Source organism: Anser brachyrhynchus, assembly GCF_964034855.1.
Source record: "Anser brachyrhynchus genome assembly, chromosome: 1".
NCBI classification, from domain to species: domain Eukaryota; kingdom Metazoa; phylum Chordata; class Aves; order Anseriformes; family Anatidae; genus Anser; species Anser brachyrhynchus.
This window is the reverse complement of record NC_137694.1, coordinates 76,721,333-76,735,826: the sequence shown is the minus strand read 5'-3', so window position 1 is coordinate 76,735,826 and position 14,494 is coordinate 76,721,333. Positions and strand designations below refer to the sequence as shown.

General features: G+C 37.4%; 2 protein-coding genes across 6 annotated transcripts in view; one reads left to right on the top strand and one right to left on the bottom strand.

The window, feature by feature from the left end:
- The window catches only part of DNAI7 (dynein axonemal intermediate chain 7), a 53,633-nt gene that overhangs the window by 22,303 nt on the left and 16,836 nt on the right, over positions 1-14,494 (bottom strand).
- Positions 1,249-7,620, top strand: ETFRF1 (electron transfer flavoprotein regulatory factor 1). 5 transcript variants are annotated; one of them, XR_013948885.1, is made up of 5 exons: positions 1,814-1,917; positions 2,018-2,115; positions 2,207-2,422; positions 3,202-3,248; positions 7,403-7,620. XR_013948885.1 is itself a non-coding variant. In XM_080586253.1 (4 exons), exons 1-3 carry the CDS (start codon positions 1,686-1,688, stop codon positions 2,417-2,419), a joined length of 447 nt encoding a protein of 148 aa, XP_080442379.1. In that variant the 5' UTR covers positions 1,249-1,685; the 3' UTR covers positions 2,420-2,422; positions 3,202-7,620. The 5 variants fall into 5 exon arrangements, 4 of the variants coding, with proteins under 4 accessions (XP_080442379.1, XP_080442378.1, XP_080442381.1 ...); XM_080586253.1 differs by having other exon boundaries at positions 1,249-1,821; positions 3,202-7,620; XM_080586255.1 differs by having other exon boundaries at positions 3,202-7,620.

The window sequence follows — 14,494 nt, the reverse complement described above, 5'->3', positions numbered from 1 at the left end:
CGAGTATTCTTTGTAATATGGTAAATATTGTTAAAAGTAAACCAATTTACAGTGAACTTCAGACATAAATAAGGAACACCTTTGTCATTCAGCACACAGAAAGTGTATCCTCAATACTGTTATGTCGCACTTTGATTTTGACAAGTATATTTTCAGAAATAAATAACTACTTAGAAAGCTACTGACTTTACATTACTTTGCACAGCAATAAATAAATGCATAAATGTAGTTTTGAACACAAAGTTTACCATGAAGCTTGAACAAAAACAATGGTGAAAGTTTAGTACCAACAACAAATGTACAGCCAGCAGAGTCAGAATCACATCTAGCCATATTTGTTACCAAAGCATTTATTTGCAAAACTCTTCTACAACAGTCAATAAAAAATGTGATTCTACCTTTTGCAATTTCATAGAAAGGTCAGTTCCTTCCAATTGAAAAAAAAATAAAAATAAAAATAAATCCAAATATCTTTCCTTCCAGTGAAAATAAAAAGATCATCTTGCTTCAATTACTTATAATCGCTTTTTAGTCAACTTGCTTTCACAATCTTATGACTTAATGTAGTACTGACAGATGTGAGATGTACAATTCCCCAAAGAACACATTTGAATGTATTCCTTCTGGGGGTGGGGATAGTTTCATTTTCATTGCAACTGAGAATGAGCCACGGACACAAACTAACAAAATCCCACCTCATGTGGACTTCTGTCTGTTGTCCATCCCCCCTACCCATCAAGCTCAGTGGCCTGAAAGCAAGGACACCGGCTTGCTGCCCTGCCATCCAGTACCAAGCCAAATGCTGTGCCTGGGCCAAATTTGCCCCCTCTTCCCTAGCAGTTCTGCTGGCATGCTACGCAGCCTCCTTGTGCAAGGTGCACACGCTGAGTGTCATGGAGGCACCTGCCCCTCTTCAAATCTGACCAACTGGCCAAGAAATATGGTTCAAAAAAGAAATAAGTCGTTTTTGAAGAGCATACGATTTTCGCAGCACCTTTATTATTGCAGAACAGCTTAAAAATATTGTTTTGTATATGTAAAGTCCACAAATATCCAATGCTTACTTTAATTTCAACATGAAACACTTAGACATTTTACTCACTGAATTTGCAAAACAACAGAAAATAACAGCACAGCATTGAAACGAGCACTGCAAGGTCCAAAGTGTTTTATATGAAATAGAGCATAACTTTACCTACCCACCTTTTTATTCTTTTTTGGACCCTAGAAGTTGAGGGAGGGAAAAAAAAAAAAAAAAGCAAGCATCAGAGAACAGGGTATACAGCATTAAAAATCATTAGAAAAGCCAACTACTCCGTAAAGCAAGCTGAGACTGCCCACCAAGAATGGATGATAATTTCAGTATTTGGGATAATTCGCTGCTGACACGACTCCAGCCCACCATAATTAACACTCGGACTACAGCTGTATATTCCCGTCAGACATTGGGCACGCACCACGCACGCAGCTTAGCCCAAAGCATTATTTTAGTCAAAAAACAAGGTTTTCAGCGGTTTCTGAGTCGACCACCTGGCGCTGCTGACACCCCCCTCGTTAACCCCCGCCGCGCCGCGACCACAACGGCCGGACCCCCTTCCCTCACGGGGACACCCCGCAGCAGCTGAGGCTGCTCGGGGCCCTCCGCAGTCGGCGACAGGGGACGACATGGCGCGACAGGGGACGACATGAGCAGCAGGCCGCCCGCCCTCACCATGGTGCCGCCGCGTTGCCGGGGCGACGGCCGCGCCCAGCGGAAGGGCGGTGCCGCGCGGTGCGGCCTTGCCGTAAAGCGGCGCGGCGTTACGGCAGGGCGCGAAGCCGGTGAGCCGCTGACCTTCCCCTCCCCTCCCCTCCCCTCCCCTCCCCTCCCCTCCCCTCCCCTCCCCTCCCCTCGACCCGAGAAATATCCCCATAACGGTAAAGAACTGTAAATGCCGAAACTGTAATTGCCACGGGAGGTTGGACCGGGATTTATGGACTTCCACCAAAGGCTAACGTCAAACTGATTATTCTTCAGGTAAATTAACAAAAACAATCGCGCAAGACTGCGGAGTTCAGCGAAATGGGAGAATGGCCAATTCTTTACGAGGGGAAGTGCTGAATCTTTACAAAAACGTAAGTGCCTTAAATGCGCCGAGCGCTTAACTGGACAAAGCCCTTTTAACGTGAAGTCTGTCTAAAAGGAGTTTTTTCTTCTTCCCTCAAGCTGCTGTACCTCGGAAGGGAGTACCCCAAGGGAGCAGACTACTTTAGAAGCCGTTTGAAAGCAGCTTTTCTAAAAAATAAAGATGTGAAAGATCCCGAAAAGATTAAACAACTAATTGCCCGAGGAGAATTTGTGATAAAAGAGTTGGAGGCTTTGTACTTTCTCAGAAAATACAGAGCAATGAAACAGCGCTACTATGATGACAAGGAGTAACCGGTATTAATGACTGTTTGTAATGATACAAATCCATAAAAGCAATCAATAAAAGAACTGTAACCTCAAAAGAAATGAAAAGTAAATCCTTCCAGCCCATTTGAAGTACAAATTATGATTTTGCTTACCCTTTAGTAGGTGCTTGAAAGATTTGGGGGTTGTATTGTGTGGGTAGCAGGTTTTTCTTGACTAGTTTTGACCTCCTTGATCTGAAACTTCATGTATGAAAATAATTCTGCAGGGAGCAGTGGCAATGTGTTTCTGTTATATTTCAGTGTACGTGCTGAACAGTTAGCTGCTGATCAGCTGAGTGTTGGAATGCTGATTTGAGATGCTGCATGCCTCTTGTTACTTAGAGGATTAATCTGGTATTTCAAGGCTTGTACATCTAATGCATCATTCCCACCATAACTGAGCACCTGCTCAAAAGGGAAGTTCTCAAAGGTTTTAGCTACATCTGCTTCATGTGCAAGACTCCCAGCGGCAGGCTGACAGAGGTACTATGTTACAGAGAACACCAGAGGGTCAGGAAGGGGATGGAGTAGAACAACAATGGTTTAAGTATTTAGACCCTAGAGACAATTCCTGCTCCTACTGCTGATTTCTGAGGTTGCGTAACTCCTGTAGCAGGAGTTTAGAACTTGATCCTTTCCTCTGGAAGAGAAGTTTGACCCTGGCTGTTTGCTCCACAGCTAATTCTTTGTAGACTTTGGCTCAACTAGCACGAACTTGTGCCATAACTGTTACTCTGCATATACTGTGGTGGTTTTTTTTTCCCACAGAACTAAATGACACTGGAGATAGAACAGAAATAATCTTTGAAATATAGGTAAGTAATCGCTGCAGTAGAACCGCTGACAACAGCAACAGTCTATACCTGCATAAATTCCAGAAAAGTAAAAAAAAAATTAAGGCAAATTAGATGGTATGCTACTTTGAGATGAAGTATGTGCTTCAGTTTGTAGCACCACATTGATCTGAAAAAGTATTCCCATATAATTTACTAACTCCTCTACAACATGTTGCACTTAAAGCTATCCTGAACAAATACCTCTACATACAAAATTCAACTTACCCTTCTTGGTAACTGGTAAAAGATTATCCAGATGGGACAACTAAAAAGGGTGAATGTGCAAGTTGTAGAACAGTAGCAATTCCACACTTTGTTCCCCCCCATAAGGCACAGTCAAGAGAAAATACAAAAGACACTCCTAAGTTTACAAAAGGCATTTGATAGAGGAAAACATGCACACCTGGGAATGAGCACAGAATAGCTATTCTGGCTATTTTAGACTTGTAGACAAATTTGAATCGAGTCTGCTGTTACGACTAACAAAAACAAGGTCTCTGGGCATGGCTGAGAGTTAGTAGCCCTTTAATTCCAGAAAAAGATTGTAGCATGCACCAGTGAACAAGATGTGCAACCTCACCTGAAGCAAGGCTCTGCTCAGAGAGCAGGATGCAAAAATAGCACAGACCGCTAGAGGGATCAGTATTACAAAGCATTTTGTCAGAGTGCTGCAACCCCTCTCAGAGGAAGGGAACACCAGTGGGCAAAGACAACCGCTTTATGACAGGCGGTGAGAAGTACAAGAAATAAACTGAAAACAATCGCCAAACACATGCAGTTCATGGGATACCCCATTACAAAGATGATGTACTGAAATTCTTGGAGAGAGAAAGCAAACATGGACAGAAACTCACAATACCTATTTTTTTTATTACATTACAATAAATAGGAGCAGTACAGTTTGACAAAAAAAATGACAAATTCCAGATCACTTCACAGCACGTACTCCTAAAAACATTAAAAATTTTAAAACAGTGGTCTTTTTTTTTTTTTTTTTAAACTTAGTATCTGGTATGACCAACATTCCGGTCACGCAACCAAATGATGGAAAAACTGGATCACACTGCATATGTTCCACATCAAATAAAGCACAATGTACAAAATGTGCATGTTTCAGTTTACACTATACAAAAATAGTTAAAATACATTCCAGGTAAACATGTTACATTAAGAAGTCATTCTAGTAAGAAGTTGGCACTCAAGAGGAAAAAGCAGAAGTATTTTCAACATGAAAACACGAGACAGTGGAATAAAGAAATGTTAGGAAAGATTTACCATCTATGTAGCTTTATGTAAACTTCAGAAAAAATGGTTTGTATACAGTTTGATGGTCTTTGAAGGTAATAATTGTATTGCTTTATAGAGCAAAGAGTAGAAGATTGTGTGTCAGGATTTACCCATGACAGAGATCCTGTTATTGTAACAAATTCTATGCAGTGTAACTTTTTTTTTCTTAAGTTAGGAAAAAAATTTAGGGCAATGAGACTGGTTAAAAGAATTTTCAGTTCTGAGAAAACCAATGATAAAGTTGTTTACCAGTGTTACATAAAGCTACCGTAAGAAGTTGTTACTCCCTGACACATGGCAATTTAATGCATTAACATGGTAAATGATTCACATGTTTATTTAGCAGTTACTATCAGAAATGATAGTACATCCAGGTATGTTTTTGAAAGCATTTCAAATAGGGAAAAGACAGAATAATTATGAGATCAACGTGTGCAAGCTGCAATCCAACATGCTTCACCAAATCTTTACAAATATTAAGACAAAACTGCACAACAGTGGCAAGGATGAGCTTTTTTTTTTAATGTCTATAAGGGCAAACATAAATAGATTGTAATAATTTGATTGGTAGCTACAGATCACACTTACTGAAAAAACTACTTACATATAGCTTCATATTAGAGCTATATTGATCTGCATTTGATGATTAAGACATTTCTGCTAAATTTATTTCTCCTACCATTTTTAATTTAATTAACATGAGAATTTTAGACCAGCCCTAATTTTACATGCAGTGTGACTCAGTTACCAAAAATCTTAAAAGTCATCTAAGGATTGCTTTTGTGTGCTCAAGATATACTATCCAGTTTTGCTATGCTCTTCATATATAATCAAGAGCATCTAAAGTGTGCAAATAACCAGCTGTCTCCAATACATCTTTTAACCTTGGATGCTGTAAAATGTTTTGTAACGTTAAGAATGTCTGTATTCCTTACTGGCCCTTAAAATATAGTGCTAGTCTCTCCTATTACCATTTTTCACAATCTTACATAATCTGAAGTGTATTTCCTATTGAAGCTGAAAGGGGAGAGACTGGGTTTTGGTGGGGGCCTAGGGGAACAAGCAGTGCAGGCAGGGAAAGACGTTCATTTGTTAAATTCTCAGCCACATTAGTTAAAGAACATGCAGCAATCCAGACAGTATACTTCCCCTGCCAGCTCTGCAGCTCTCCACCTAACAGTCACTGCTGTATTTTTCTTTTTGTAGAAAGAAAAATATTACATTTATGCAGTTGCGCCTTTGACATCATATAAATGGTCTAAGTTACACTGGTATATTAGAATTCTACTGTGTAAAATTTCCATGTAATGGTTTAGCTATACTTTAGGTTAGAGCAATGCTGCTATTTCCTGTTCCAAACTTCCAGGATTTACCAGTCCAGTGTCCTGAATTATCCTACATCTATGTCATGGTTAAATTTTTAGGGTACACTGAAGTCACGCTTTCAAATTTTACTCTGCAGCAGACTTAGAGACTAGTGTACCTTCTGGAACTGAGGCCACAGCTAAAAGCATCTAACAAGGCAAAATTTGCAGTAAGATGACAGGAACTGGCAGCACTGCAATTACTGGCTCTTACTTTGGTGCAGAATGACTGGACTACTTCAGTACCAAAATGGAAAGCTTCTGCAAAAATTCTGCATTAATTCTGATCAGAAGAAAAAAAGGAAAAAAAATCACAAGAAAATACAACCACAGAGAAAGACAACATTAAAATCTTGGTCTCGTTTCATGACAGTCTAGACACTGGAATGCCACTCACCAACCATATAATCTGTGCAACAAAACCAGCACTTCACAAACATCACACGAACATTGAGTCTGGGAACAATGTTCTACGCTGAAGATTTGTGCAAATTCCACACCATTTTACGGCATTGTGGATTTCCAAATTATTTGCATGAAGCAGCTAAATTCAAGCTCATTAATTCATTGATTTGAGGTTACTAGAATTTAAAAATCCCTCCCCTATTTTTTACATAAAATAGGCATCTGGAAATATTTCATGTCACCCTTGGGGAAAAAAATGGTTTTAATTTGCTATATAATTTAGGAGTCATTCTGATTTAATTCTTATGATAAATTCTGGATCCATGTATGAATTAACCTAAGAATTTGAATCAACTTATCTATTAAGGCTTTCTAGTTTTTCCTAGAGACACTAAGGGTGAAATCCTGTACCTACTGAACAAAGCTACTTAAAGATAATTTACTGCTATGGGGGTCAGGAGAGCTAAGATTTCACCTTGGTGTCTTCAGACACAAGAAGTTATGTGAAAGTCTTAAAGCAATGCATTAACAGCAGCAAATCAATCTAATTAGAACTTTTACTTTTTCCATTGCCAGATGTGCATTATTGTCTTTTTTTAAATTTTCTTTTTTTTTATAGAAAAAATATAGTATTTAAGGAGTGACCGTGACAAATTGCAGTGAAAAATTTTTTGTGAAAGTTTTATCTTTACATTCATTAAAGTTGATCTGAAATGCTACAAGACTAGATGCCTAGAAGCAAAATCTACAGGAAGACTATAAAGGCTTCTGGTCTCTCTATATTGCAGTCAGTCTAAATTAAAAGGAAGTCTGAAATGAAAGTCTCTTTTGCTAACTAATCCGTTTTCCCAACCAGATTTAAAAAAAAAAAGAAAAAAATAAAGGGGGTGTTAGAACATGTAGAGCATCATTTCATTGTTTTGTTTGCACACAGAACGAAAGTTCACAATCAGTAAGAAAAATAGGAAGTTAGCAACTGTGCATGCACCAAAGAGTCCTAAGACAGTTCTCAGGTTTTTGTGTGTGTGTCTTTTTTTGTTTGTTTTGTGTTTTTTTGTTTGTTTGTTTTCTTCACAGGCATTGCTAGTTCAAGAACCAACACTCAAAGAATACTGGCACTTTAAGAGGAATGAAGTTTCCACTGTCATTTAAAACAAGCATTCAGGTAAAGCTAACAGGATCATGAAGCAGAAAGTAAAGTAATGCTAAAACAAATGCTAATAATTTAGTGTAATGTACAAAAATTACTTAAGTACGCCTTAAGAATAAGGATAAATTGTATTTACATAATTATACACTTTGTCTTTGTCTTCTTTTTCTTCTTTTTCCCGTCTTTGCTCATCTTCTCTTTGTGTTTTCTGATTTCTCGAACTAATGTATAGAAGGCATCATCAACACCCTGAAAAAATACAGAGGTGCACACATTAAGATCACATTAACAGACTTAATTGCCTACGTAAGTACAGGCTGTTTTCATCTGACCAGATCAGGTGAAGTGTGTTCACTCAGCAGTCTTGCTGCCTGCCAGGAGAGCCGACACTGTCTTCTCCTTGCCGAAGCCTTTACAACATCCCTAAATCAAGCTGTGCATTGGAGGAATTGCTGGGGCACCAACACCCTCTTGAGCGTTTCTAGATTTTGGGAGTGGGCACCTTGGGAAAAATGGATTGAGATGGATGGGGGACTACAGTTGTCTCCTGTCATATATGAGATGCACGTCTGACTGCAACACGTCTAACTGCATCACTGTACATGGGCAGCAGGGCCCACAGGAGAGCAGCTCTAGGCAGCAGTCAGCCAGTTTGAACAACTAGTCCTGGCTGCAGGCTGTTCCTCTCCTGAGGTCTGAGGAACACTAAGACACCCAAATGAACTATTCTGACACCAGCAACAGCTAGCATTATCTGCCTGCCCTTTCTCTACTATTCCCAAGCTGGACTTAGAGCAGCCTGCGGGTGAGTTACTGCCCAGGAGCTGACCACAGACATCCGCAGGTACAACTCTGTTAACAATGTGACTCGGGAACACGTACCGCTCTCCTGTCCACGTAGGTGGGGCACGTGTTGTCCCACCTCAGACTAGAAAAGCACAGGAACCACATATTTAGATTCCAAGTATATTATTACTACTAGATTTCAGAATAAAGCTCTAAAGCATTATCTAGCTTTGCTTATGCCTTAATAATCTACACAGCTTTTAAAAGTAAATACAACTATTTGCAGCAAAAATTTGGTACCAAAGAGATGGTTATGATTAATCTACATATTCATGTCATTTGTCAGGCATACTAATACAGTAATCACACCATAGTGTGGTTATTTTTTTTAAATCTTTACATAAGCAAGTCAATCAAATCAATTCGGCATTGCAATGATAAATTAGTATTTGATAAATCATTCAATTCAACCTATATGAAGACACATGGAACACATTATCTGTGTGTTCTATCATGTACAGTCATATAAAATCTCCACAGCTCCAACAGTTAAGCTACAGACACAAACGCTAATGTTTCTTCACACTGAGTAGTTTTTCCACTTTTGGGGGGATAATTATAACTGAGGAAAATTAGCTGTTTTGACCAGAGACCTGTATGCCTGGTGTGAACCATAACTGAGTACAGTGTTATACAGTATACTTTGAAATGACCTATTTATGTGATAGTTTATTTATATTATTACCTACCTTTCAGGCTGCTCCAAATCCCAACTGAGTATGTGTTCTCAGTAAGCCCTTTACATTTAATACTGACAGTTATAAAAACATTAAGAAAAACTTTATTTTTCACTGCTTTACTCCTTGCATTATCTTTTAGATACGTCAGAAATAGTTGTGTAATGTTAATGCAGCACGGTAGCCAACTGCACCACTATAAAAATTGAATTAGAAATTCAGCCCTACAACTGACAGGCAGCTTCCTACCTCTTGTCAGCTAGTTTGCCTTCAAGCTGCCAATTAAAATCAAGTCTTAGTTTATTCCTGTATACCTACTTCAGTGGAAGAGCAGACAGTGAACTCTGAAAAAAGGGCAAAAATAAAATGTCAAAAATCAGCTTATTCATTGCTGTTTCACTCAACTACCAAATGGTGATGAAACCATTATATGGTTTATATATGTTAAGTCCAAGTGACAGCGAGGTGTTAACTAGCTACACCTAGAAAGCAATGCTTCCAGTATAACAAATTTATTAAAAGCTTTCATGTGTCAAGTTTATAAACATGTTTACAAATAACTAATGTTAGATCAAAGTCTTTAGTAGCCTTTCCACCAAAACTAATAGTACACTCCGCAAGATCTCATGACATATGAAATACTCTTGCAATTAAGTTGGTCTAAGTTTTAAAGTGTTATTTGTCAAAATAAAATTGATGTACCATACCTAGTAAAAGTACCCACAATTCTGGAAAAGGTCAGGTCTTTTCAGAGTTAGAAAAGCTAGGTATTATTTTATAGACAGCTACTGTATTTTACTTATAACTTCAGCATTAATGCACAAAGTACATTTGGCAATGTTCATGTAGGGAAATGATCTACAAATAGTGATGGTTCAAAGCATATCTGCTACAGTTCTCATCTCAGACAGCCAACTAGGAGGAAAGTAAGAATCAGTCACAATAGAGAACAGTTTCATTCTTACAACAAGAAGAAAAACTTCTGCACAATATTCATCTACAGGACTATTCACATCTCCTTACAAAACTACTTCAGCACTTCAGACTTTTACTGTGCTAGAAAAGCATTCATTACACGGACAGTTGTTAGCTTTAAGTGGCATCTTCTAAGACAAACTAAACAGAAATTGCAATTTAAGTCTTCAAGTAAGCAGTCTACCTTCCTTAAACTATATTTTAAGTAAATACAGAGAATAACTCATACAAAGTAATATTGTGGGCCTTTAATCACATGGCTTCACAACTAAGGTTGAAATCTTATTCACCTAGTGAGGTGATGATCTTTTAAATACAGTGCATGTTACAAAATACTTGTGAAGAACAACTTTCATCCTTGCATTTACACCTTTGTAGAGCAAGCTTTTAAAGTTATTAATGACATATATACTTGTTTCTGTATTTAAACAGAAATTCCTTTTAAATTTAGGTAATAAACATAACATACAAAGCATTTAGAATATTTGTGTTAGCACTGAGGGATTCAAAATAAACTGATCTTTCAGTCTGTGGATTAAATGTTAAAAATGAAATTAGAACACAAGTGGAAACTCTGTTTACAGAAGTTCCCTAAAGGCATTAATACTACAAAATCAAATGTGGTCAACTTCCCCAGTTACTTTTTTCAGTAGCAAGGGACAGCATGCAGCTGACTTTTCTCCCTCTAACAATGGAGTTATTGTGCACAAACTTTTCAGGAAGCATAAGATGTACTGAATGAATGAGTGCTTTAAATCCAGGCTTAGCATTAGAAACTCAAAATACACAATATATGCTCCAAGCTATACCACACAGCCACAATAAAGGTATATTGGCTCTGAAAAACAGAGGCTGAGAGTAAGTTGCTGCATACAGGACAGAGCTTGCTCTTGACTCTTGTTTTTCCAAAGTGCAGCTAAGAAACATGAAAGGAACAGAAAAAATCCCACTGTTCCTGCAGAAACAACCTGATCCTGGCTACAGCTTCTCTTCGGGGCATCACAGTTCTATCATCCTGTAGACACACAGAAATCTGAATGTCTGGTTATGCGGTTACAGGCATGTGTGCGACTTGGCAAGTAACCTGAATCTATCAATAAGAAACCATAAAATCATAAGGAATTGGGATTCCTTAAGGACTGCAGCCTCAAATAGATCTTTACAAAAGTTTAAAATGGTGGAAGAGTCTTTTAAATATATTTAATAAATACTACAATACACACACAACAGTTGTGAGAAAGTTAACATGTATGTCTCTGTAGTTCCATGGAAAAATCAATAAATTAGTTTTAAGCAAAAATCTAGAAGTTAATGAACTTTCATAATTCAAGTATTTTTACTAACACAGCTCAATCTGAATTGCTTGTCTAGATGCTTAATTTATACCATAGAGTAGCTTTTCATTATAGTATGTTTTTTATGTAAAAACTTCTTAATGCTTTCAAGAGAGAAATCGTTTGAGGATCTTACACTGAGTTTCAGAATTTTCTTCTTGCTTGCTGGAAATGAAAAAACGAGCAAAAGGTTTTGTGTACTTTCTGCTTTGTGTAACAACCAAAGGAATTAAAATCTTGGAAAGTGTCAGCAGTTAATAATAATCTGGGTAGTACAAGGTTGCTCAAAACTTTGACAAAATTAAAGTAACTAAAAAGACACCTTGTAAGTGGCAAGATAACTGAATATTCCTAGAGGTGCCAAAACACTCTGAACCATCAAATTTGGCTACCCACAGACAAGAAAGGAAAATAAATACTGTGCATCACTGCAAAGTGTGCTATAATGAATATTTCTGAAGTTTTGAATACCAGCTGAAAAACTTGCATCATTAGGTGCTGCTCTCCTTAGCTTTTCTACTATACAGCAGACTGAAATAAAATACATGTGTCATGGAATGGGAAGTAATACAAGCCAGAGTGTTTTAAATGCTAGACTTCTTATGCCACTAGAATCACTACTGAATTACAGCTGTACCACAAGAATTTTGGAGTATGCTTCCTCCAGCTTAACCTCCTGAATATGAAGTTGCTGAAATGACTATCAGTACCTTAAAGATTTTTAAAGGAATTCATTTGAATATGAAGATGAATGTCTTTTCTCCTGAACAGGCACTCTGCAAGTTCTACAGTCTTGTATCCAAAACTATTTTTGAAATAGGACATGGAAAAAAGAAACAATATCCATTGCTGACAGAAGAGATTTCCCTTGATCTGGGGAAAAAAATAAGATGACATACTTCTTTTGGAAGCAGGCATAAAGAAAATAGGAAGCAGGTAAAAAGAAAGCATACGTTCCCTCAGCTATATTTAAAAAAAAAAAAAGAATCTGAAGAACAAATAAAACCACAGTTCCCCACATCCTATTCTCCTCCCAAGGAAGTCTAAGAAAAGGAAAAACAGAAAATTCAAGATCTAGTATACCAAAAGAAATTTTACTTCAAGGATTACAAATGAATGCTTTCTTTACTAGACTAATTCTGGTAATGGGGATCAAGTGGGAAATTATTTACTAAGTGAAAAGGAACAAACCTTCCCATAGGAAGAGGAGCTCAAGGAACAAGGTCAAATCATTATCAAAGTGGAAGGCAAGGGTTTAATAGAAACACTTAAAACATCTTACATGGAAGCAAAGGCACTTCGCATCGTGGCTATATTAGTAAGACAGCAAAAAATAGCATAGTTGGCTTTCAGAAGGCTACAGGAAGGAGGCCTAGACAATTTTAATTCTTATTTCACTTATCAAAAGCAATCTTGCCAAGTTGCTTTAACTACAAAAATAAAACAAGGTATTTCCATGGCATTTTATTAAGATATTTAGATGCAAGACTGTGGGGAGCTTCATAACTGAAGTTTCAAGTTTCCTCAAAAGGAAGCCTTTGATACAAACAGTACCATAAAGCATCTTCTGTTAAGCAAATATCTGAAGTTGCATGTTAGAGCAGTCATTCACTCTTAGCTTTTTAGTGATACAATAATCCTGAGAAGATCTAGAAAAAAAATGTTACATAATAAAATCTCTCCCTCCTCCTTCTGAGGATCCGATTCCCTTATCGAATTAAATCTTCCTACAGGTACAACAGTCTTTTTAAGATGGAATTTGAATTCCACAACCTTTCTGCAAGGTGTTCTAAAGTGTGAAAAACACTTATTGAAAAACAGACGCTATCTTTTAAACAACAGGAAACTCCATATCATCCTCCTGCTTGCAAAGTATATAAGGAGTAACAACCCACTTTCTGATTTGTTGCAGAAAGAGGTAAAAAATTAATGGGTTAGTAATATACGCAAGGAGCTATTTCGATGGTTTATCCAGACATCACTGGAAGTGATTGAGACTAGCACTTTTTCCACATCAGATTCTTCTCTCCTCCTCCTTCCTATTCTTCTTACTTGGAGAGTATCACTAACAAATTATTTGCGACAATTCTGGATGTTTTTTTTTTTTTTCTGTTGTACTTCACTGTTGCCTGTCCCCTCCCCTCCTTTTCTTTTTAAAGACTCAGGAAAAAAAAAAGTGAGGAATTCCTCTTTCTGCACCTCAGAAGGCCTATAAATATTATCTTCTCCCCTCAGCTCATCAGCTGAAGGTTCACTCAACGTCCAACTTCAGTAGTATCTGCAACTGAAAATATTAAAATATTTTCCTCTCAACTTCCTGACACACAAAATTAAATCTGCACTTTACAGATGGAGACCCTGATATGCAGGAAAGACCTCCTCTTATTCTATTTAACAAAAACCTTTAAAACAAAGCAAATCCATGTGTTTGCTACGAATATTATTCAGGACTACTATACTGCAATCTGATTGGTTTTATATCTTAAATTATGTAATTAATCATAAAATGATTTGCAAGATATTCGCAATCAGCTTTATTTGATAAGTGATTTGTAGAACTTACCCTGTTATATTACAAGACTTACCCTGTTATATTACAAGACTTACCCTGTTACATTACAAGGCATTTTTTAATTTTCACGCACCCTGGAGTCTTTTCTTCTTTGCTGATTTTTTTCACTCTGTACTGTCGAATCTCTCGCACCAATGTATAAAAAGCATCCTCCACTCTCTGCATTGTAAAACACAACTCCTTAAAAACTGCTTTATTATCAATTGACATATTGGAACACCCATGGCAGAGGAAAAAACACCAAAATTATGAGCTTTACTTGAGAAACGTATGTGGATCTCCAAATGGTCCACAGAAAAGCCATGTTCATATTGAGTCCAGAGATAAATATCAAAGATCCTGTCCATCAGAACAGCACAATGGAATATGGAATAAAACTCTCAAAGATGTCACAGAATAAGCCACAAGACCTGCCTTCCTAGCTGACAAAATTTCTTTCTTACATAAGATCAGCCTTGCATTTAAGGTACAGTTTAAGATTTAGCCCAGTACCCAAATTTGTCAAGCAAACTTTTTTCTCCTCATTAATATATTTAAAATGCTGGGCTTGCATATTTGTTGCTTGATAAGTACTTTTTAATGCAAGGAACTGAGACATGCCAAAGAATTTATTGC

Excerpts from the sequence above, each read along its gene's own strand:
- ETFRF1 (XM_080586253.1), top strand. The coding sequence starts at position 1,686 with ATGAGCAGCAGGCCGCCCGCCCTCACCATGGTGCCGCCGCGTTGCCGG. Across the intron at positions 1,822-2,017 it reads TACGGCAGGGCGCGAAGCCG|GTAAATTAACAAAAACAATC; the intron begins GTGAGCCGCTGA and ends ATTATTCTTCAG. Across the intron at positions 2,116-2,206 it reads TGCTGAATCTTTACAAAAAC|CTGCTGTACCTCGGAAGGGA; the intron begins GTAAGTGCCTTA and ends TCTTCCCTCAAG.